This window comes from Tasmannia lanceolata, unplaced genomic scaffold (genome assembly GCF_043159265.1).
Source record: "Tasmannia lanceolata isolate RefF3 unplaced genomic scaffold, GAP_Taslan_0.1 ptg000013l, whole genome shotgun sequence".
NCBI lineage: Eukaryota > Viridiplantae > Streptophyta > Magnoliopsida > Canellales > Winteraceae > Tasmannia > Tasmannia lanceolata.
In genome coordinates, this window is record NW_027518690.1 from 39,229,380 (window position 1) to 39,253,017 (window position 23,638).

A 23,638-nucleotide genomic window follows, 5' to 3' on the forward strand; every position below is an offset into this window, starting at 1 on the left:
ACAAATCAAGAGGAGGGGGGGGGGGGGGGGAGAGGATCAAAAAGAGCTAAATATTCTTTAGATACACCCTCCCTGGCCAAACTATCCTCCACCAAGTTCGTAGGTCGCCTCACATGCAGAAATGCAAACCAATCCGATCAAAAACTTCATCAAAATATTTGTCGAATCTTCGTGGATGATGTTGCGGTTTTTTCAGCCATCGGATGATATTTAAAGAGTCCACTTCCACCACCAGGGAATCCATTTGATGGTGTTCCACTAGTTCTCTTCCTTAATAGACAGCTCGGACTTCTGCTTATGTAGCATTTGTTACCCCGAATGGGTCCAGCGTAGGCCCATAAAACCTCCTCCAAGTCATTTCTCAAAACTCCTCTCATGCCGGCCGGACCCGAATTTTCCAAACTAGAACCGTCAAAGTTCAATTTTAGGAAGCTCGGAGGAGGCTCCCATTCTTGAACGACCTTCTGTTTAGCCTCCACACCAAAACAAACTTCTCTTTTGACCTTCCCAAAATCCATAAGCGAATACAAATCCGAATTAGGGAAGAATCTTAACCCATGCAATTGTTAAAGCCACTGCTTGAACGAAGATAAATGATGGATTTTTGGACGCCCCTTCGAAAACTCTTTCGTTTCTTTCTTTCTATAGAACACACAATGCTGCTACAAAAGGACACGTTGCAAAGAATTCTTCCTTTTTCTTCCATGGGACGTGAAACCATGCTTGGTATAGAACCATGATGCTAGATGGGAACACCATTTCTATCCAGAACGTACATTATAGCTTCCCCAAACAGCCCTGGAGGTTTTGCAATGTAGAAACAAGCGATCTACTGATTCCCCCATCCTTAAGAAGTCCACCGCTTGAATCCTTCCCAACAAATTTGCCCAAAAGAAAATGCTCTCTCTTGGAGGGGCTTAGAATGTCCACACTCTAACTACTTTGGAAGATGCAGGACAAGCCACTAGATTTTAGTAAAAAAGATTTGACGGAGAACTTGCCTGAAGAATCTCAGATCCATACCCTTCTTCAAAATGTATGATGATCTAAACTGTACACGCGAGTGAACGGCATATAAAATCTTGGCAAGGATAAACCAACTTAAATAACGAACTTAATCGTAACATGGAGAGACCGAGATGGAGACCGAACAACCAACATCGCCAAAGGGAAGTGATATACTCATCCCTATTTTACTTGGAACATACCATCTAAGTGTAAAAGGGCACTCTTAAATACACTAGATAGGGCTGTCCCAATTAATAAGAGAGGGGGCGAATAAATCAATCCCCTCTATAAAATATGTATTTTTAGTTCAACAGGCTGTTCGGGAGTTTGCTTACCACGTGTCAAATCCTTAATAATATTATTATTTTTCAACTGGAAAAACATTCCCCTCATTTCTTGTTTGTCGTTTTCTTTAGGAATTTGTCGGAATATTTTTAGGGTTTCGAGATTGATTCGATTTTAACAAAATTTCCTATTTTTCTTTGTTTTTTCCGGACCAATGCACAAAGGATTTTGCTGCAATCTACTATAAAGTAACCTTTTTTTTCGTGATTTCATTTATTTTATCTGTCAGATGCGCGAAAAAAAGTTTTTTTTGGAATCACTTGATCTTTCAATTCAAATCTGAGATCTTTCCTGGTTCGATTTTGTGATATTTTCTTCCAATTAATCTATTTTTACACTAACATTTTTATTTTTTTTTCTGCAATGGAGTTGAATTTCTCTTGTGTTGTGAATGAAGATCTTTGATTTTCATTTTTGTTGATTTGAATTATTTCTTGAAGTTGCAAATTGATGATAGGCCACGATAGAAAAGAGTGTCATCTATGAAGACTAGGGTACCAAAATCGCTATACCTGATGCAGATTCCTAAGAATTCTTTCAGATGGAATGGCAGATCAGGAGCGTGATATCGAGCAAGTGAGTTTGTTAAATTTATTTTCACTGGTTTCTTGTTTTTTGCTATTGGCATTCTTATTTACACATCTAATTTTACATGGTTGTTCTTCATATGTTTATTTTACGTGTCTAATTGGTCGTAACACAAATAAACAAAGAAAACTATAGAAAAAGATGGGGAAAGAGGTTGATTCGAGGCAACCGGACCTCCTAACGGTTTAATTCGAGAGGAACCATGACTATCCTGAAAACAAAGTTTCTTTGTTGCCAAATTCTCTGCATTTTCATTAAGATACAAGTCCTTAAATATAAACACAAAGGCATGCCACAATCCCAACCTATTTACCCACTTACATGATACATAATAAGTAACTAACACCCGCAAATCTAAAATGGATAATCCTACAATATCTACTCTGTAACTACATCATATACACCATAACATGTCCGTTACCACAATTCGGGATTTGGCATCGAATATGAACGATTTTGAATTGGTTTTTTTCATGCATTGTTTGTAGAATTTGTTTCTATTGAAGAACCCCTATAAAAAAAATTAATTTTTCCTAGAGAATTTTTATATTTCTGACATGTTCTATAGAACAAGGGAAAAGAAAGAGGGGGCTAGTGCCAAACATGCATTTTCCGCCCGAATACTCTAGAAAGTGCTACAAAATCTAATCTGATCATAGTGTTGGGTAGCTTCGTTATGAATCGGGGAGCACTTAGAGCACAGGTTGAGGAAAAGGATATTGAACTTCCCTTGAGAGAATTAATCATCCTTAAGAAATATTCGCATGTTTGAGAAAGTAGGCAACGATGAAAGGCAGTTCCTTAGAGCACACATGTGTGTTGTAATGAGTTCCATAAACAACGAATTTCGTTTATATGATTCAGTAGCCGAATAGCGTTTTAAATCGACATAAATAAAGATTTTTCATTTCCATGTCACGCTCTTTATCATCATAGAAAACTCCACCATAACAAAACCACCAATGTGTAAATCATCTATTGCCACTACCATCAAATTTAAATATATGGGGACCCTGAAGAGATGGGCTTTGTAAAAGGTGGTTAACATGTAGCACAAGTTCAATCCTATTTAGTCAGGCCAATTGATAATATCATACTGAAACAATGGTCTCTTAGTGACAATGGCGGTTCCTTCGTTGATTGATATGATCTTATTAGGTCTCTCATTAAAGTTTTTGGTTGTTTTTATTGCGTTCGTTCCACTTGTACAATGGGATAATAGAAAATATTATTAACCTCAAATTATGTGCTCTCCTTTTTCTTTCGGCAATTTCCATCTACATCGTAATTTAATGAGAGAATACATCCTCCTCTCATTTGCATGACTCTGTATATCCTGAAGTGAACTATGTGGATCTGCCCTCTCCTAGTCTATATATACATATTAAGATTGGAAAGTGGCCTCATCTCGCCGCGTCTTCAAAAGTATTTCACCAGAGCACTTATGATGGCACTCGTGTCTACGGGGGTTGATTGGCCCAATTCTTTAGGGAGTTGGTCCTGTGACATGCTAATTCCCCCTAAGCCCACCAGGCTGCGGGTCGGGGTGGCTTGCTGAAGGGCTGTATGAGGACTTGCTTGTGCATGTGAGGCACCATGGGAAATCAGCTACATGAAACAGCACAAGGATTGGTACGACATGTCTCCAACAAACACCAGAAAAAACGGAAAAAAGACAACTTAATCGGTCAACGTTTTATATTAGTACTGGCACATCAATTACCATATCAATCCGGTTCCATCCACGTTACCATTGTCACTTCTTGTATTCTTGAAGTTCAGAGAAATCTCCCTGCTAGTTTGGAGAACTTCTACACTGAAACTTGCTAATTTCCTTGGTCCTGGGAAGACTTCCACTTAGTTGCTTTTTCACTACAATCCCTATGAAAATGGCTGGTAAAAAATAATATTCAGTTTTCCAACTTGCTGCAGTCTTTCCAAAACAGCTCTACATGGTTCTATTTAATTCTCCCCATGATTTACATGTAGAAGACCTGAACTAGATTACAGTTGAACAGTTATCAATCCAAACACTAAAGACTGAATAGAATGTATTGGGTTATAAATATTTATCGAGCGAAAAGTGAAATAAATATAATCTTCAATAACCTAACCTTCAGTGCTAGCGTAAAGTTAGTGAGTTGACATAAAAAGTACGTTTATCGTCTTCAGCTTCAAACCTGAAGAATATTGGATAATAAGTGACAAAGTTCTTCCAGTCCACTCTTTTATCACACTTTTTCTTACCTACACCTATGCTCATTGCCATCCATAGCGATTCTCATCCCCTGTTTTCGAATCAAAGCCTGGATAAATCACTGGTACTTCTAATGCCTTACATGTTTTTTCTGAGTGGCTGGAAACCATCAAATGCATCTAACGGCATCTTGCATGATCCTTCTCCACTACAATTTTTTTTTTCTGCGGATCATTTTCAAGCTTTGAGCCATTGAGATGGAACATGTTCACTTTTCCCTCCAAAAGATGTCATGCTTTTGTTAGACATCGAAGTTACAAATATATTGTGGTCATTTCTTTTAGTTTATGCTCAAAGTTATCCTTTGAGGTCTATATGTGCAACATGTAAACACATATGACTCATAATTACCAGGGCATTCCTTTCAGGCCATATTACCTGCTTCCTATAAAATTGTACTGATACATGTTTCCTAAGCATTTCCTTAAAACTTAAAAGTAGAAACTCCTTTCCTACTTTATTAGAAATAAGTTGGTTTCTTGAGCTTCAACTTTCTATTCAGTGATGCAATATATTTTATGGTTCTATTGTGATGGATTAAAAAATACGAATTTATATTGATACCAAGTTCAGCATTTTCTGCCATCTCAAATTGTCTTACTTGATTTGCTTTTACTTTTTTACATATAAGACCAACTGGGAGGAGTTTATATTGACACCGAGTTTAGGCATTCCCCACTATGTCAAATTGTCTCACTTGATTTGATCTTAATTTCTTACATATAGGACCAACTGATATGAATGTCAAGCCTAATTTTAAGGGTGTCTATATCAGCCCCTTGCAGAATGCCAAAATGTTTTATATTTACATCTTTTTAAAGGGAAATGATATCAGCAATTCAGCACAACCCTATTTTGATATTTTCTCTAACCCCTCCAGTCTTTTAGTATTTAAAGAGCTGTTAAAAGGTTATTGCATTTCCCAAAAAGCTTTCACGAGCCAATTAAAGAAGAAAAATAGCCGGGTTTGTGCAAATATCAAAATAGGGTTGTGCTGCCATATCATCATGGCTCTTGAATCTTGATTTGTATCTTTCACAACAATATGCTTTATCATTTTATTTTGTTTTTCGTACTAAAACTTGAGTTTTGCTAATGAGTATTAAGTTTGGGGTTTAATGAATTTTTTATAATGCTGTTTTGAGATACTAAGAAATCGAGACTATGCAAGAGGTTGAGAGCTCCGAAAGAGTAGAAATAGAACCAAAATAGCACATCTGTAATTGTTATTATGTATGCATAATTGCATATTATAATTTTGAGAAAGTGTTATGTTTCTTCATGTAAAAAATATTTGAAAATAAAACATATTGGCAACTCATTTCGAGACAGCGTGCTTGCACCCATCCTAGCTTCCTTGCCATCATTCCTGTTTCTGGTACTCATGGCATAAATATATATAAGTTCTTGACATTTTTATGTAGTTTGTTGTGCGCATTTAGTATTATAATATTCGATGATATGCATTTGATTGAAGTTGGTCATTATCGATTTGATTTGATTTTATCCTGGATCAAATCTGTGTGTTTAACAAAATTATTGAGTGGCTTTTTATGTTGAAACTACTTTAATGTTTTATGAGATGCACTAAATAGGTTAACAATAAGCAGTGCAAACTTGAATTCCACTTTCATCACCTCTATTAGTTCTGTTAACAGAATAAGAAAATTGACGCAAATGCCTTTTGATGAAAAAAAGTGCTTTCTTAGCATTATGTTTCTTAGTTACAATCTAATTATGAGTTAATTATTATGATCAGTAGATGCTTTTCTGTTGCTTAATGTTTTATACATTTGACTATTTTGAAGGCACTTATTGCTTTGAAGAGAGGTACTCAGTTAATCAAGTACAGTCGGAAAGGGAAGCCTAAACTTTGCACATTCAGAATTTCTCCTGTGAGTTATTGGCTTATTCTTTTTGGGTTATGGGATTCAAATTTTCGTATGCCTTGTAATCATTTTCAAATTTCTAGCCCCTATTACTCATGCGTGATTACGACATTTGTATTTGTAAATGATATTAAACAAGAAAAAGGCAAGAAAACAGGTGAAGAAGAGAGAGTAAAGAAGATAGAAGACGAGCTGAATGAAGAAGAGGCGGGAAGAACAGATAAAGTTTTTTGTTTGTGTGGTATGGAAAAACGAACTCTATATATGGAGTTTCTTTCCCATGAACCACCGTCAACGGAACCCCACTCATAGTTAATCGCTTAACTGACTTTGATGTCAAATTACATAAATAACCCTCCTTTTGAATAGATAAGACAAAAGGCAAAGGAACCTAAACTAGCAACTATGTGGGCCCTGCTCAATCTTTATTACATCAACACTCCCCCTCAAATTAGAGGAACTTACAAATGGAGTAGAGACAATCTTAGATGCAACCTTCTTTGATAAAGTGAAAATCTATTTCAATATGCTTCATCCTTTCATGAAAAATTGGGTCGTTGGCAATGCGTTTTGCAGCTTGGTTATCATAAAATAGCTGCATAGGTACTTTTGACTGAAAATCTCAACTCACCCATTAATCACTTAATCCACATTAACTCCATATATAGAGTTCTTCATTTTTTCATGAAAAACTGGTAAGGGTCATTTTACTGCCAATGGCTTCAGCACTTGATTTGGCAGCAACACTTTGCTTCTTACTCTTCCAGGTGACAAATCTGCCCAACAAAGGTACAATATCTACTTTTAGATTTTCTATGTAGGGGACACCACCCTGCCGGATCTGTGTCATGATTAGCTTCCACAATTCATCTGCCCCAACAAAGGTACAATATCCGCTCTAGGGCATGAACTACAACTTCCACGTGAGGGACTAGGGAAGTTTGCTAGAATCGACTAACAACACCAATGACAAAGGATATGTTAGGCCTCGTAGTGCTAAGGCACAAGAGCTTACCAACTATCCATCTATAACTTCCTGGGTTATCAAAAAATTCACATTGATCATCTAGTTTGTTGTTGGGATCCATAGGTGAGTCAACCAGTTTGGCGCTCAATAGTCTTGTCTCAGATAGATGTGGTTTCTACTTCAGACTCTTACAAGATCTTGAAGATTATTTTAAGGCTGTAATCAACCTGGAATCCGTCTTCTTTTGACTGCACTTTCAACAAAAACAATTAGTTAAAATGTGTTGTTTTCTTTTATTCATGCAGTTTGTTTTCAAGAAACTGAATTAGGTAATCTGTCCGGTGTTTTGAAAATATTTCATTTTTAATCACACAAAATATGGCTGCTATTAGATTCTTGAATTTTGTGGAATTCAAAAATTTGTTCCAATCATTAATTAGTCTCGGAGGCATCAATATTAGAAGCTGTTTTTGCATTATTTGGTATTAGAGCCCTGCTAAAAAAGTCAATTTTGTTTAAGAATAAATATTGCTGCTATTATTTCTTGATTTTGGAGGGTTTTGGTAGATCAAACCCTGGTGTAGCAGATTGGTTCTTGATTGTTAAGGTTTTTTACTGGAACTAGTTACATCAACTATTCATGGTACTGTTCATGTTACTATTCACATCACTATTCATGTTTTGAGGACAGTAGTATTTATGTCATTTTGAAAAAGGATTTGTAACAAACTTTTGATTAATAAAATTGTGACTTGCTTTGAGAGGCACGATTTCTTCTACCCTTTCTGAATGTGTTAATCTCATTTTGATTATTGTTTGGCATTTGGATTGAGGGTGCTACTGATCTGATTGATTTTGTTAAAGATCTAACATCTTTCCAATTTGCTACCATTAGCGTACCTTTCTCATGATTTTCAACTACTATTACAGGATGGGGGCATCTTATCACATAAGTAGCCCTCAAATTCCCCAACAAAATGGGGCTGCTAAAATGAAGAACAATCTCATCTTTCTGTCATTCACATTGTTCTTATTAACTCTCATGCACTACACTTTCTTTTGGAGGAAGCATTGGTCAAAATAGCTCACCTTATAAATTTTCAATTTTCAAGTGTCTTAGAGCATAATGTTCCCAGGGGAGCCAGGAATTTACACTTAGAGGGTGGGGGACTAATTTACACTTAATTGGCTGCATTGGTCATTTGGTGGTGGTGGGTGTGGCGGGGGGGGGGGGGGGGGGGGGGGTTGTGGGGCTGGCATGCCCCCCCTCATGCTATATTTGCCTCCGTCCCTGAATGTTCCCATCATTGTTTCTTTGGAAAACATCCAGATTATCTTTATTCCATGTGTTTGGCCGTGTTTGCTTTCTACATCTTCCTCCTCCTGAACAAGATAAGTTTCTTCTCTTGCATCTAAGCGTTTCTTGGTTGGCTATGGAGATGGCTAAAAAGGTTTTCTTTTTTATGACCCTAGAAAACAACATTTACATGTCTCCATCCATCATGTTATTTTCCTTGAAATTTTTATTAATATTATCTTTTTCTCCTCCTATTTCTATTGCTTCATACTTACCTTCTTTTCATGTTGATCTATTCTTGTTCCTTCTGAGATCCATAATTCTTCTATGGCATGGTCTGTATTCACTTGTCGTAGGAAGATAAAGGGAGTAGTTATTTTAATACTCCTCTACTGGATCGTTTACCAATGCGAGTTACTACTTCTTCCTCACCTTTACATTCTACTTCATCTTATTTATGCACTTAATGTCATTATAGCCATCCTAATCCACTTTATCGTTTTGGTTTCCTTCGAAAACTCCTTTTGTTAGTCTTGAGAACCATTCTTTTCCTTCTACCTATAAGCAAGCTACAAAGCAAGACTATTGGAAAAGGGATATGGATGAAGAGCTTTAGGCTATATGTGAGAATGATACATGGGATTTGGATCAATGGCGATATGAAAGAGAGTCTCCATGATTCCTCCAGGTCTTCCTCTACTTTCATGCCCATCATTCGTGTGTCAGCTTAGAAAGACACTTTATGGACTGAAACAATCCCTGTTCATGGTTTGATAAGTTTAGGACAGCTATAATGAGCCACATATTTCAACATATTGCCTCAAATTATTCTCTCTTTACTAAGCATAGCCGAGCAGGGATTACTATACTTCTTATCCATGGTTCTACACATTGACCGAAACTGACATGAAACGGCTGACATGTTTCCGTTTCCATCCCAGCCAAAATGAATTATTCAACCATATATTGATTTTAGTAACATTTGGTCATGTCAATCAAAATTCTACCACTTTAGTATGTAAATTATAGACCTTTGTTCGACATGTCAAAATTTCCACATGTATAGAGATATCCCACTCTAACAGAGGTATATTACAGACTAGATATACCTGAGATTTGATCTCGCTTGAACCCTGATACTGTCCTTAAGCTTAATGTGAAGTGTCATCAGACAATTGGCCTCCACTTCCATATCCCACTACCTATCATTGCCTAGTTGGAGTTTTATCCATGGTTTTAAATTTCGGCCAAAATACCGAAATTTCGGATGGGACCGAACTGAAATGCACAAAACCCAAAATTTTGGATTTTGTCCAAATTTCGGCTGAAATTAGATTAAAAATGAAATTCAATTTATTTTTTTTCCGAATTTCGAAAATTCGGTTTCAGCCGAAACCAAAATTTAAATCCATGGTTTTATCTACTTGACGATGACACGTCCAAACATTGCCTATTCTATAAACTGAACAAATTGTGAGTCACTTTGTTTCTATTCATAAAACATCATTTCTCACACCTTTGCATCACCTTAGTCATTAGGTGGGGATCTCCTATTTCTTTCATCATCTTCACTTATTCGGTTGCTTATGATGATGCTGACTGAGCAGGGTTCAAGGATACACGTTGATCTACTACATGATGGTGGATGTTCCCTAGGGATCCTTTAATATTGTAGCAGTGCAAGAAATAGGATGCTGTCTCCATGTCCTTTTCCAAAGCAGAGTATAGATCTATGTTTGCCATTTCGAGTGAAATTATGTGGCTATGCTCTCTTCTTTGTATGGAGCAAATAAGTGATTCATTCAAATTGCTGCCAATCCATTTTTTCATGAGAGGGCGTAGCAGGTGGATTGACACTTTGTTCATCAAATTTTTTCCAAATGTTTGATTTCACTTTCATATGTTCATTCTGCATATCAATTAGCAGGTATCTTCACCAAGGCCGTGACTCGAGCCATAAATATATGTTTCGATTCACAAATGATGATTTATGACCCAATGCATCAATTTGAGAGGTAGGGAAAAGAGCTTATCTGTACCACTTATACGTCATAGAGTTCACTATATTGTACATGATACATACACTTGTGTGCTAGTGTATCTGGTTAGGTGGTTTTCATTTATGCCTACATTGGTTTTGTCTACAACTCATGGGCTTTTATGTAAGTTAGGTTCATAGAAGGAACACAATGGAGGGTAAAAAAGTTGTGAGGTGGGAATTGAACTCCCCATCGCCAACAGTTAGTGTGGTTTGTTTTGCCCTATTTTTTTGCTTCTCTTCTCCAATCCAAGGGAACTTGATACCTTTTAAAGGCAATGCAAATAAGTTCCTTGTTTCAAGTTCTAGTAGCTTTGGAAAAATCTGGATCCATTTTGTCTAATCCTAAGCAAGTGTCACCTCCTTGAAGCATTGTTATGGTTTGGCATGAGCTGGCACTTCAAGATTATGCCCCTTATTACAAAAAGTGGTGGGAGGAGTCTTTATAGAACCCTTGACATTCCTCTCTCGACTTGTCCAAAGAGTAGTGGCAAAAAACAAATGTAAAGAATTTCTCTTTCTTTTTGTCCAGGTTTTGTTACCATATTATTTCAGAATCTTGCAAAAAAGTATGTAACGATCTGGAAAAAAAAACCATACTTGTTGTGCCCAAGGGAAAAATAGAATATCAAGCATAGTTTTTTTTATAGGTATATTAAGCATAGTTTCATATTCCTTGTTGCAATACATAGTTCCATGTTTCAACTTGTCTCCTTTTGAGCCAAACCCTGGTTTGGATCTTCCTGTCTATAGAAAGCCACTTGAATGTCATATCTTGTGGCAATGCCACACAATTCTGGATGTCTACCAAGGACATTAAACTAAAATGGGAAAAATTACAAGTTTTTTTTAATGTTATCTGAAGTTATAAGTTCTGATCTGGGAAAAATTTAGTGAGTCAATTACTTGTGACTTGAGAAGAAATTCGGTGTTATTTGATGATAGAGGGTAAACAATGGTCTTGTAATTTAAAAAAAATTCAAAACAACCCCTTTTACCTTTAAAATTTTTAAATTAAAATTTTGAAGGTTCGAATTACTTATAAATACTTCATTCATTATGAAAAAAAGATCAAAAGGTCATGATATTGTGTGAATTATTTCAACTTTACCGATTTTGTTACTATGATACTGATCACAACAAAGGAGAGATAAGTAAGTTGTACATGCTTCTAATTTTGGATTTGGGCTGTAGAGAGAAAGTCAATGCAGTAATTGGTCTCATCTTATGAAAATGACACCTATTATTGGTGAGATAAGAAAAAAGCAGGGTCTAGAAGTTTCTGGGAGCAGACATGGCCTAGCCAACGTGTACTGCATGCATGAAGGGATGTCCCACATGGACGACAAAGAAGAGGAGAAGATATACAGAAAAGAATAAATATTTGTGAAGAACTGAGAGGAGATACAGAAAAGAATAACTACTTGTGAATAACAATAGAGAATGGAGATTTGAGATTCGAGGAAAAACAAGATGTAAGAAAGAGGTGACAACAAGTTGGAGAGTAGATCCATTGCCTTGCTCTGTTCAGATTTGTCACTTCCACTAATCTCTGGCTTTGATACCAAATGATGATGGAAACACGAAGAAGAATCAAGAGAAGAAGAAAGAGTCTCACTCATTATAAAATTAAAAAATTATCCTTGGACACTCATAAATCAAAAGACAATGTTAAAATAATAATATTTCCGACAGTGTGAACCTTGTGTCTATGTTCTCTATTTATGAAATGTTAAGTTTTATAACCGACAGTAAAATATCACCCAGTTTTCTGGTTACATGTAAATGATTTTTCTTTTACTGCTGAATTCATGCAATTGGCCCCATTCAATTTTTTTTTCTCTTTCCTTTTCATTTCATTGCTCTGTGGGTGGTTGCATGGGTTGCAGAATTATTTGATGTTTCTTTAGCAACTTAAACACATTGTTCCTGAATTAAAAACTACTAGTAAGCGTGGACTTCGAATTTATATTTTGAAATATTTTTGCTAAAATTTTGCATGTTGTTTTGAACTTTGACCTTTTCCTCCTGAAATCTGGTAAGAATATCTTTCTGTAGCCTTTGGTTATGCCAATGCCTATATACTATTCTATTTACAGGATGAAACAACACTGAAATGGTATTCACGTGGTGATGAAAGGAATCTGAAGTTGGCTACTGTCTCAAAGATTATACCTGGACAGAGAACCGTGAGTCTAATCCTGTTAGAATTTAAATAATGTTTGCATAAGGATTCACCTATTCTCTCATATTGGTGCTATCTTGTTTTTTTTTCTATTTCTATCCAAAAGGAAATGACAAGAAATTTATTTTGTTCCTCCCTTTGCTTGCTCTCCACAGGCTGTTTTTAGGAGATATTTATGCTCAGAAAAGGATTATTTGTCATTTTCTCTTCTGTATAACAATGGTGATCGATCTCTTGATCTGGTTAGTGAAAGTTCTGTATTTGTTTTATGGGATCTGCAAGGCAATTTCGTAGAAATCCATTTCGCTGTTCAATTTTACAGGAGAGAACAGCTACCTCAGATGAATTAAATGAATAAGACAAAATCTGCTAAAAGGTGAGCCTGTGTTGTTCTCTCCTGCAAAAGTGAGTGTTGAAATGGCTTTCCGCAAAATTGCCTAGCAAATCCATTGTTTTATTTTTCATATGTTAATATTGAGATTGAACTTTGATAAGTTGATGATTTTTTTTGTGTTATTTAGCTTTTAATTGTTCCTACTTTATAGATTTGCAAGGACAAAGGTGAGGCAGAGGTGTGGTTTGCAGGCCTTAAAGCATTGATTTGCACAGGTCTACGTAGACGTTCTAGGCTTGATGGTTCTGATGTGAGTTTGTATCCCTACCTAAGCCACTCATGATTTAGAGTCTCTTCTTCCTTTCTTCTTCTTTTTTGAATTTCATACTATCGTGCATTATGGAGTCTATTATGATTTTGTTAATATCTCACACTTACCACACAGGAGCAGTTTCCAATAATCAGATGGTTCCGTTTTTAATCTTTTTTTAGTGGTCATCCTTTTTTTAATCCTGTTCACAATAATAACTTCTTTTTCTGGGGTCCTTTTTCTTCATATATGAGAAATAGTAAAATCTCATACTGAATGAAAATCGTTCTCTGTGTACAACAATTTCAGGATGTGATAAAATTAGTAGGCTTTTTTTCCCACAACTGTGGCCTTTTGTTTTCAGGATGGTGGAGATTTCATTCAAGACAACCGTTCTTTTCGTGCAGCACTAGAGGTTACTTCAAGTATTTCTCGGAATCTTAACACGAAGGCCTTGGTTGATTTTTGTGGTCGTGAACCTTCTTTAAATTCGGCAAGGTCAGATGTGGGGTCGGACCGTGCAAATATGCAACCAAGATCAAGTAACGGAGATGGTTTCCGGATTAGTGTTTCAAGTGCCCCTAGCTGTTCAACTTATAGTTCCGGTCCAGATGACTGTGAATCTTTAGGTGATGTTTATATCTGGGGAGAAGTTTGGTGCGATGGGAATTTAACTGATGGACCTGCGAATTCTTTCAGTTCAAAAACTGATGTGCTTCTTCCTAAGCCCTTAGAGTCAAATGTGGTTTTAGATGTTCACCAGATTGCCTGTGGTGTTAGGCATGTGGCTCTTGTTACGAGGCAAGGTGAAGTATTTACTTGGGGTGAGGAGTCTGGAGGGCGGCTTGGGCATGGAAATGATATGGATATTAGTCGCCCTCAACTTGTCGAGTCTTTATCGGTTAGTAACATGGATTATGTTGCATGTGGCGAGTATCACACATGTGCTGTATCTATGTCTGGTGATTTATTTTCTTGGGGAGATGGTACCTATAATGCTGGACTTCTTGGTCATGGAACTAGTGTCAGCCACTGGATACCTAAAAGAATTACTGGTCCTCTGGAAGGACTTCAAGTGTTGTCTGTTGCATGTGGGACATGGCATTCAGCATTGGCGACTTCTAATGGCAAGCTATTTACATTTGGTGATGGAACATTTGGTGTTTTGGGACATGGTAATCGGGAAAGCTTAGCGTACCCTAGGGAAGTTGAGTCGTTGAATGGGTTAAAGACTATTAGGGTCGCATGTGGGGTATGGCACACGGCAGCTATTGTCGAGGTTATGGGACAGCCAGGTGGGATCATTTCATCTAGGAAGTTGTTCACCTGGGGCGATGGTGATAAACACCGTTTGGGTCACGGTGACAAAGAACCAAGGTTGGTTCCAACTTGTGTCTCCTCCCTTATTGACTACAACTTGCACCAACTGGCCTGTGGACACAGTATGACTGTTGTTCTCACAATGTCAGGTCACGTTTTTACAATGGGAGGTACTATTTATGGACAGCTGGGTAACCCTCAGTCTGATGGTAAGGTACCCTGTTTAGTACAAGATAGATTGGTAGGTGAATTAGTTGAAGATATTTCATGTGGGGCACACCATGTTGCTGTCTTGACATCAAGAAGTGAAGTATTCACATGGGGGAAAGGTGCCAACGGAAGACTAGGACATGGTGAGATTGAAGATCGGAAAACACCTACTCTTGTTGAAGCTTTAAAAGACAGACATGTTAAAAGTATATCGTGTGGCTCAAATTTCACCACAAGTATATGCATCCATAAGTGGGTTTCTGGGGCAGACCAGTCACTCTGCTCAGGGTGCAGACAAGCATTTGGATTTACTCGAAAAAGGCACAACTGTTATAACTGTGGGCTAGTACACTGCCATGCTTGTAGTTCAAAAAAGGCTTTAAAAGCCGCATTGGCTCCAACTCCTGGCAAACCCCATCGTGTATGCGACTCTTGTTATGCAAAGCTTAAAGCATCCGAAGCCGGTGCAGCCTCTATTGTTAGTAAGAGAAATGTAATTCCTCGTCGCTCAATTGATTCCAGGGAGAGGTTAGACAAGGGAGAAATAAGGTCTTCAATGATTCTATTATCTCCTAACACAGAACCCGTCAAGTATGTTGAAGTCAAATCAGTCAAGCAGGGGATGAAATCAGAATCTCTTTCCCTAATCCGAGCTTCCCAAGTTCCGTCATTGCTACAGTTGAAAGATATTTCTTTTCCGAGTTCCCTGAGTGCACTTCAAACTGCTTTAAGGCCAATTGTCACATCAGGACCACAGCAAGTGGGAAATTCAAGGTCTGCATCTCCATACTCAAGGCGGCCGAGTCCTCCACGTTCTGCGACTCCTGTATATTCTAAAAGTATCATTGATAGCCTAAAGAAAACAAATGAACTTTTGAACCAAGAAGTCTTGAAATTGCAAACCCAGGTAAGTAGTAAATTTCCTACGCTCACCCCACTGCTTACACGCTCAGCTACTTATGGATTCATAAATAAATGATACTTGATTGTTCAGTTGCACATTTATTATAAATTAGTTCCTTCTTTATGTACTGTGAGTGTCCTTTAGGTTAAGAGTTTAAGACAAAGGTGTGAACTCCAAGATGTAGAGCTGCGGAAATCAGAAAAGAAAGCTCTAGAATCTGCTGAAGAATCTTCTATTGCAAAGGAAGTAATCAAGTCCCTCTCATGCCAGGTATTATACTTGCCCTTCTTGCATATTTATTGCTTATGTTCTTATTACATTTTCCTTTTCAAATCTTTATCATGCATTTTACTAAGTTATGTTATTGATGCATGTCAACACTGAGACAGATACGTTGATATGCATTGTTTGTTATTCGTATTTAAAGATCCAAAAGCTCGGATGTTGTGAATTTCTCTGATTTTGTTGATTTCAGCTTTCAAAATTCCCGTGGAGGCTAGGCTTTTACTATTATCATTAAGAGGGTCAGTTTGAGTGGATCTGATCTTAAATCTGAAGGATGGATTGAGTTGATCTCAAATATCATATTTATTGATTGGGTCGATTATAAGATCCAACAGTTGGATTTGATTGATTTCACTTGAGACTGTTAACATTAATCTAGTTCTAAAATTTTAAAGCATTTTGAAGGTCAGCTGTTAAACTATTTTTAGAAAGTTCATACAAATCCTAGAAAGACTAGATTTGGGTGCATTTTCACATAGCCTAAGAATAAAGCACATATCACTCTTGCTATCAAAGTTACAACAACTAGTATTGGATTTAATACTACAAAAACTAGATTCTCTTCCCTAATGGTCCTGCATCACCAAGTGATGAAAATTTAATTTGGATGGACTCAGAGCAAGTAATATTAGTTATTATTTGAACCCTCCAAATTGAGGCTAGGTGATTGGAAGTCCAAGGACCTAGATCTATTAATGCTGTACATGCATGAATTCCGCTCAAACAATAACCTGTAGCGACCGTCATATGTATAAACATAACTGCAAATATATTCTATTTCTTTTTTGTATGCTTTGTGTGTTTATGAAAGATACTGACCCATGCTAATTAAACCATTTTATTGATTTGTGTATTTGTTATTCAGCTGAAGCATATGGCAGAGAAGTTTCCCGATGGAATTTATGATGCCGACAAGTTAGGTGCCATGGATGCTCAAGTAGAAGCTTTGCTAAAAAATAACACAAACGTTGCATTAGAACACTCTTCTTCCTTGACAATTGATTCTTCAGAGTCCGAGCAACGAAATTCGCTTGATAAACCTCTCTTGATCGATGATGGTTCTGTAGTTATGGACTTATCACAGAATGCTGATGATGACAATCTCCATCAGAGTAATGGATCGGCGGTTTCTGATACAATGGATGGTATGGCCCACCAGAACATAGAGAATGACTCAAAATCCAATAATACTTCTACAATAAGGTACAGTAACGAAGGAGCAGAATTGACCGAACAGTTCGAACCTGGAGTGTATGCAATTGTGGTTCAACTTCGCAATGGGACCAAAATTTTCAAAAGAGTCAGATTCAGGTACTCACCTACACACTGACCTGTTGTCTTTTGCTCAAGGTTTAAAATTTCGGTTTTGGTTTCGGACATGGTTGAAGCAGAAAATTTTGGTAAAAAAAAGCAAATTTAATTATTGTGCCGAAATTTCGAATTTAGGTGGTTTCGGTGTCGGTCCCAATCGAAATCTGAAATTTCAGTATTTCGGCTGAAATTTAAAACCATGCTTTTGCTTGCATAGCATGAAGATACCACCAAGCCAATGTTACATAAGATCATATTTCCATCTCTGCGTTTTTTTTTTTGGGGGGGGGGGATTGCACAGTTTTTGTGTAACTGTCTTGTGCTATTGTATTTCGATCAAAACTTTATTTGATAGTATTTCTGAAATATAAAACAATATAACATCTCTAATACATGTCACTGTATTGTGCTAACTGATATTAACATATTTTTTCCATATTACTTGGCCATTTCTTCCAGGAAATATCTCTTTTTTAGGTGATAAAGGTATCAATTGTTATTAATAACAACGAGGATTACATGTGCACATCTGGAGGTAAAGAAGACCCCTCAAAAAAGAGAATACTAGAAGCCCCCGATCCGGCTGAACGATCCGCCATCTCATTTGTGCTTCTAGGAACATGCGAGAAGGATATAGCTCTATCCACACTCAAATCTCTAATCTCATTAATATACTTAGCTATTCTCCATGGTATCTAGTCCCTTTTTCCCGTCGTAAAGAATTTGAAGAGTCGCTCTCTACTTCTAGGTCCCCCCTCCATCTGAGTAACGAAGATGTGCAACCCATGATGAAGAACACATACCTCGGCTTCTGATGAATCAGTATAACCAACTGGGCCAAAAGAAGAGTAGATGATATCGGCCACAGAGTTTCGTAAAATGCCTCTAATCCCTGCGTTGCCTGGGTTGCCAAGGGAGCAACCATCAACATTGAGTTTAAAAACGTTTCTTGGAGGGAGTTTCCACCTAGCTACTGCTTTGGCTTTAGGGATGAAGCTAGGTAAAATGAATCCCAATTCTTAATGATGCTGTCCACCGAATAACCCTTGAAAAACTCATGTTGAAGAGCCCTAGATACCCCTGTGAAACTAATTTTTCATACCATCCATCTCAAGGTAGAGACTTTATCCTAAAAAATCCGAGAATATCTCTCCATCCAAATGATCCATACAATTGCAAGAGGTATGAGTTTCCAGAGTATCTGTCCAAGGGAGCCCAAACTTGTTACACTCCAGCACCAGATCAGACCTTGGACCGAGTACTTGGATCGAGTTAGGGAAAACCTACCTGATCACAAACCATGTGAGAACCTTATTCCAAAAAAAAGAAGTTACTTTACAATGAATGAAGAGATGAGAATGGTTTCTTCATCCACTGAATGAAAATGCCGATCTTTGAGCCTGTCTTGAGTATTTATTTTGCTGAGAGTCGTTGTCCAGCGTAAAGCTTGAACTCTAGGAGGATGTAGGGATCTCCAAATTCTCTGCCAAGGAAAATGAGTAGCCGTAGGGTAGCCCAAGAATCTGAAAAGCAATTTGACAGGGAAGACTCCAGAGTCCGGGATCCATAACCATTAACCACCGATCATGTTGATCCCTTGGGATGAATGACTCCTCCAATCTGCAAAGAAGGTTAGTATAACAAACTAATTCAGTGTCTGATAGGTTCCTATACAACTCTACCCCTGAACCACCCTTCCCTCTGCCCTTTGAAAGCATTCTAAGACTCTTACATGGCATGGATTAGCTGCCATGTGTACGTGATCGGGTCCATGAATATTATTTTGGCCGTCACAAGTTCTACCCTTGATCAAGGATGATTAAAAATACATCATAAAGATGTCTGTAAGGCATTGATTTTTGGATGCCTCAATCTGTAAATGAGATCTCCATTCCTCGTCAGACCAGGACCCACTGGGTGCCCTATGATGGACAATCAGATCAATAGTTCCGATCACCGAACACAGATACATTTAATAGTATATTGATATAAATTTCTACACCCACAGTCATACAAATTTGAAATTCCAGATTAACCAAGATCATAATTTTACATGAAGTTATGGTATTCACTCTAGTTTTTCCACACTTGACCAGTCAGGATCCTCATTAGAATCTCTACCTGAAATTCTCTCAATAGTCATTCAACCAAGAGGGCTCCATCCATATAATGGACTCCTCTGTGTTGTACTGCAGCTATGATAGAATTGCCACCCTTTATAGATATGGGTAGACCATTGAAAGGTACCATAACATTGGAGCAAAGACATGAAATGATGTGGATTAGTAATTAGTCTCCTTCTAGTGCCGGGGGAGTATGCCATGCATGACTAACAATATATGGCTTCCGCCCTCATTAACATGACCCATTGATACAATGCATCTGAATTACTCTGCTTTGTGTAATATAGAAGTAGAAGGAGAGAAATAGAGATTCCCATTTCTTTACTTTCATTTTTCCCTTTATTTGAGACTTAAGTGACAGTACAAGACGGCTTGCGTTTGGAAAATTTACAAGCAACAAGGTCTGCCATGTGAATAGTAACTGGCAACCAAAAGAATGGTTGGAAATGGAAACTGTGTCCTTTTACTTTCCCTTTTTTTGGTGCATCAAATGGACCCTTTAGCTACTTAAAACATGTTTTTCTTGGTAGCCATTACTAGCCTTAGCTACTTAAATCATGTTTTTCTTGGTAGCCATTACTAGCTTTAGCTATTTAAACATGGTTTTTTTCTGTTACTGTATTGGATCTTATTTATTATTCATGTGCAGTAAGAAAAGGTTTGGAGCGAAGCAGGCAGAAGTGTGGTGGAATGAAAACAAGGACAGGGTATATAAAAAGTACAACTACGCTGGAACACAGAGTCCTCGAACTGGAGCATCCACAAGTGCCGCACCCGCCGAGGAAGATGATGGAGCTTTATCTTCCCAATCTTAGCTCTTTACCATAGATAATAGTCGCTGATAAAGTAAGACTCGGCACGTCAGAAAGGATACTTCTAAGATGGCATTATGGATCTAGGTGGGTTTTTCTATTTTGCCCTTGGTGTGGACAGAGAAAGTATAGCTTGGAGAAGTGTTTTCATGCTGGGAGGATGACAAAGAAAGCATCCATTACTACCAGGGATTTGCTAGGAACCATCGCAAAATAGGCTTTTGCATGAGAGAGCCGCCACATAGGCTTCATTTATTCATCTGAGGTGGCTGTTCTCTCATGCAACAGCCTGTCCGCGAAATGCCTTCTGCGATGGTCCCTAGCAAATCCCTTATTACCAATAAAGAGAACCCAAATTTGACGGTGAGAAAAAGAGGCTGATGAGATGAAGATCTTGTGTTTTTTAGGCATACAGGCTTGTAATTCTTTAATTCATTTTTTCTGTAGTGTTTATCATTTTTTGAATCTACACGTTACAATTGAGCTGTACACTAGATGGACTTTCCAATACAGAATACCAATCTTCGGTACAAAACACTAACTTTTATTCTTCAAACATATGTGCAGCTTTTAATCTGATCTCTGTAACTGCTCAATAAAAGAAAGGCTGAGATTTCCTCAAAATTAACAGTCCTTTTTGTGAAATTTCCTGCAATGGTAGAGCTTAATTGGTTTTGAAAATTAAGTGAATTTAACCCATTATAAATTGAATATCAAGTTTATAAATTCTGAGAAGTTAATCGTTTCCTTTTTATAGCAATCGATTAAGATCATCAAAATACCTATTGATGTAATATTTTTCTTTTAATCCTAGTTTGTTAATATAAAATAAGCTTGCAAATATCAGCAAATTAAGCTTGTAGCCTGGATTACTATTTAATGCAAAACATACTAAGTATAGTGTATAAGCTCTTAAGATCAGTAATGACACCCATGTTGGTTTGTCTGAGACAAATTAACATGGTGGAAAATGCTTAAATTTAAAGGTATCGATAAATTTTTGGGCAAATGACGAGAAAAATGCAAAGTTTATTCGAAATTGTGAATGAAGGGTTGTAATTTAAGAAATATAAAAAAAGGGTGTGAGGTGAGAGAAAATGTGTTTGAGACAAATATACCCTTTTTAAACTTCTTATTTTGTTAGTTTCGTTTACACATTTCTCGTCTATCTTCTCCGACGAGAGTTCTCACCGTCGGTGGAGAAACTCCCTTTCTCACCGTCGTACGTCGGCGTCAATCTCGCTGACGCACGACCTACTCGCCGGAAAGCATCCCCTTTTGCCGGAAATCAGATCCGTCCACTATTCCAAGGTAATTTTTAAACATTTAATCTAGGGTTTTGTTAATTTTGGATTTTTTTCGTGATGGGTTGGATCTCACGTATCTGAACCTGTTTTAAGTACCTCTTTGGTAGTTTGTGAGAGTGATTTGCATGAGTATGTAGTTTTGAAGCCTTTGAAATGCTTTGCAAGGGGTTTCTGGATTTAGAAATTTTTGGGTTTTAATGGGCTGGAACCATTAATTGTTTGAAACAAAATATTTATATATAGGGTTTATAGGTTTTCAACGGTTGGGCTTTGATTTTGTGTTTGAAAGGGTTTCATTGAGGGCTTTAAATAGGAATAATGAGTAGGAAAATCAGAGGAGATCTAAATCCTAAGGGTAGGAGAGAAGAGTATAGGCATGGAATAGTCCTGACCAGTTTCCAATCATGTCTTTTTATAAAGTCCCCTCTCCTCGGGCAATCTATCACCTGGTGCCAAAGTGTGGCATGTCCGTATCCCTCAGAGAGGAGAAGCTTTTAGTCCTGGGAGCAACAAATAACATTCTAAGTTGCAATCATAACCAAAATAGGAAGATCCATCTGGCAAATTGGTGAACTCTTGTACAAATGCAGCATAGGTGATGAACCAGTTCTTCATTCATTGTTCAATCGTAAAAGTAGTTAAATTTAAGAGATTAGTTTTTTTTTTTTTTTTTTGTCAATCTTTCTGCATGAGATGATATTTCATCAGTAGCATGGTTGAGAGGGCCACTAACCGTATAACAAGGCGCATCTTTAGGAAACTATATCATATGCTATTATGTCATTTTGTTCAAAAACTTGAAAAGAAAATGGAAGATCGTTTAGCGATAAAGGCACATCCTTACTGGAGATGAAGATGTTAGTAATTCATAGGAAATTGTGAGGAAAGGGATTAGAGACATCAACGTAGAAGACTTGGAACAGAAATAGATGATGCAGCAGAAAGTCATAAGTCCTTGAAACAATAAATTGGAGAAGGAAAGAAAAGCTCTCCATGGTGAAAGTCACGATAAACCACGGGCCCAATTCCTCAATAGTGAAAAAAGGTGAACAAGAAGAATTTAAATACCAACAGAAGGAAGGGGTCACTGATAAAAAAAAAATGTCGCAAAACTTTTGGGCAGACACGGCTTGGTTAGGACAAAAAAAGTAGAGGGTGCTGTTGTTTGATATATTTGGATTTATTGATTTTGCTTGAAATTGGATGAGTCTACGTTTGCATTTGGTGAAGCTTACCCAGAAAAACAATAATAACGGTGATAGGGTTGTTTGCTTTTACTTTTGAATTAGTGGTTAAAGTGTTATACAAAAGTTGTCTTAGGAAACGATTGAAGTCCAGACAGAGGAAGTTGTGTTTTTGGAGTTGAAAAAGGGTTTATTAGGTTGAATCATGCTTCCCAAGAGTGAATGAGACTGATATTAGAAAGCCATTGATGTAACGCCCCGGATTTTTTGGAAATACCAACTCGGTGCGTAGAAGAATATTACATCATCTTTCTCAAAAACTTTCATTCTTCCCAAGATCTCAAATACAACAACTACGTTTAGAGGGTTTACAGAAATTAGGTCTAACTTATTACATCTTAATTCAAGACATAGTTGATACATATTTAAAACATATTTGTCCTTTAGAACAGTTCTGGATTCAACTCTAGCATTCCTCATCTTTCATCTATACTTCACCTGGGGGTTGGAACAATAAAACAAGGAAAAAAAAAGGGGTGAGCTCAAATAGCCCAGTAGGGTATAAACAACAAGTGATGTAGAATTGTCAAGCTCATAAGAACATGATATTTTGTAGATAGGACATCTCACATTATAAACATGGAAAGAAAGAATAAGCACAACATACTTTCCAAACGTATAGAGAAAACTTACAGAACTTGATATCAAGAATTATATATAGAATTATATATATAGACTTCATTAAGCATAGATGCTTTCATTCATAGCCATATCTTGGCCTTTTCATAGCCATACCTCGGCTCATAATCCTCTAGATTTACACTCTCTAGAGTCGTCTTTACCCACGTGCACATGGAAGACTATAATGCGTCCACCCGTCATCATATCATAACTCAGTCCATATTCAGAATTAGGGTATCACAAGATAAACTCTAAACATAAACATATCTCACAGAACCAAGTT

The 23,638-nt window shown here is 37.2% G+C and overlaps 1 protein-coding gene across 3 annotated transcripts; it reads left to right on the top strand.

Annotated features, from left to right (window-relative positions):
• Positions 1 to 1,348: 1,348 nt before the first annotated feature.
• On the top strand, positions 1,349 to 20,720 carry LOC143890078 (PH, RCC1 and FYVE domains-containing protein 1-like). 3 transcript variants are annotated; one of them, XM_077394622.1, is made up of 10 exons: positions 1,349 to 1,541; positions 1,794 to 1,929; positions 6,007 to 6,093; positions 12,489 to 12,578; positions 12,730 to 12,816; positions 13,120 to 13,218; positions 13,583 to 15,655; positions 15,797 to 15,922; positions 16,803 to 17,248; positions 20,021 to 20,720. In XM_077394622.1, exons 2-10 carry the CDS (start codon positions 1,900 to 1,902, stop codon positions 20,184 to 20,186), a joined length of 3,204 nt encoding a protein of 1,067 aa, XP_077250737.1. In that variant the 5' UTR covers positions 1,349 to 1,541; positions 1,794 to 1,899; the 3' UTR covers positions 20,187 to 20,720. The 3 variants fall into 3 exon arrangements, with proteins under 3 accessions (XP_077250737.1, XP_077250736.1, XP_077250738.1); XM_077394621.1 differs by having other exon boundaries at positions 1,349 to 1,929; XM_077394623.1 differs by lacking the exons at positions 1,349 to 1,541; positions 1,794 to 1,929; positions 6,007 to 6,093; positions 12,489 to 12,578; positions 12,730 to 12,816 and having other exon boundaries at positions 13,145 to 13,218; positions 13,626 to 15,655.
• Positions 20,721 to 23,638: the final 2,918 nt, after the last annotated feature.

What these genes read in the sequence shown, in the direction of transcription:
- LOC143890078 (XM_077394621.1), top strand. Translation starts at nt 1,900, where the DNA reads ATGGCAGATCAGGAGCGTGATATCGAGCAA. An exon ending in AGGAGCGTGATATCGAGCAA is followed by an intron (nt 1,930 to 6,006) that starts GTGAGTTTGTTA and finishes ACTATTTTGAAG; the next exon opens with GCACTTATTGCTTTGAAGAG. An exon ending in CTAGGCTTGATGGTTCTGAT is followed by an intron (nt 13,219 to 13,582) that starts GTGAGTTTGTAT and finishes TTTTGTTTTCAG; the next exon opens with GATGGTGGAGATTTCATTCA.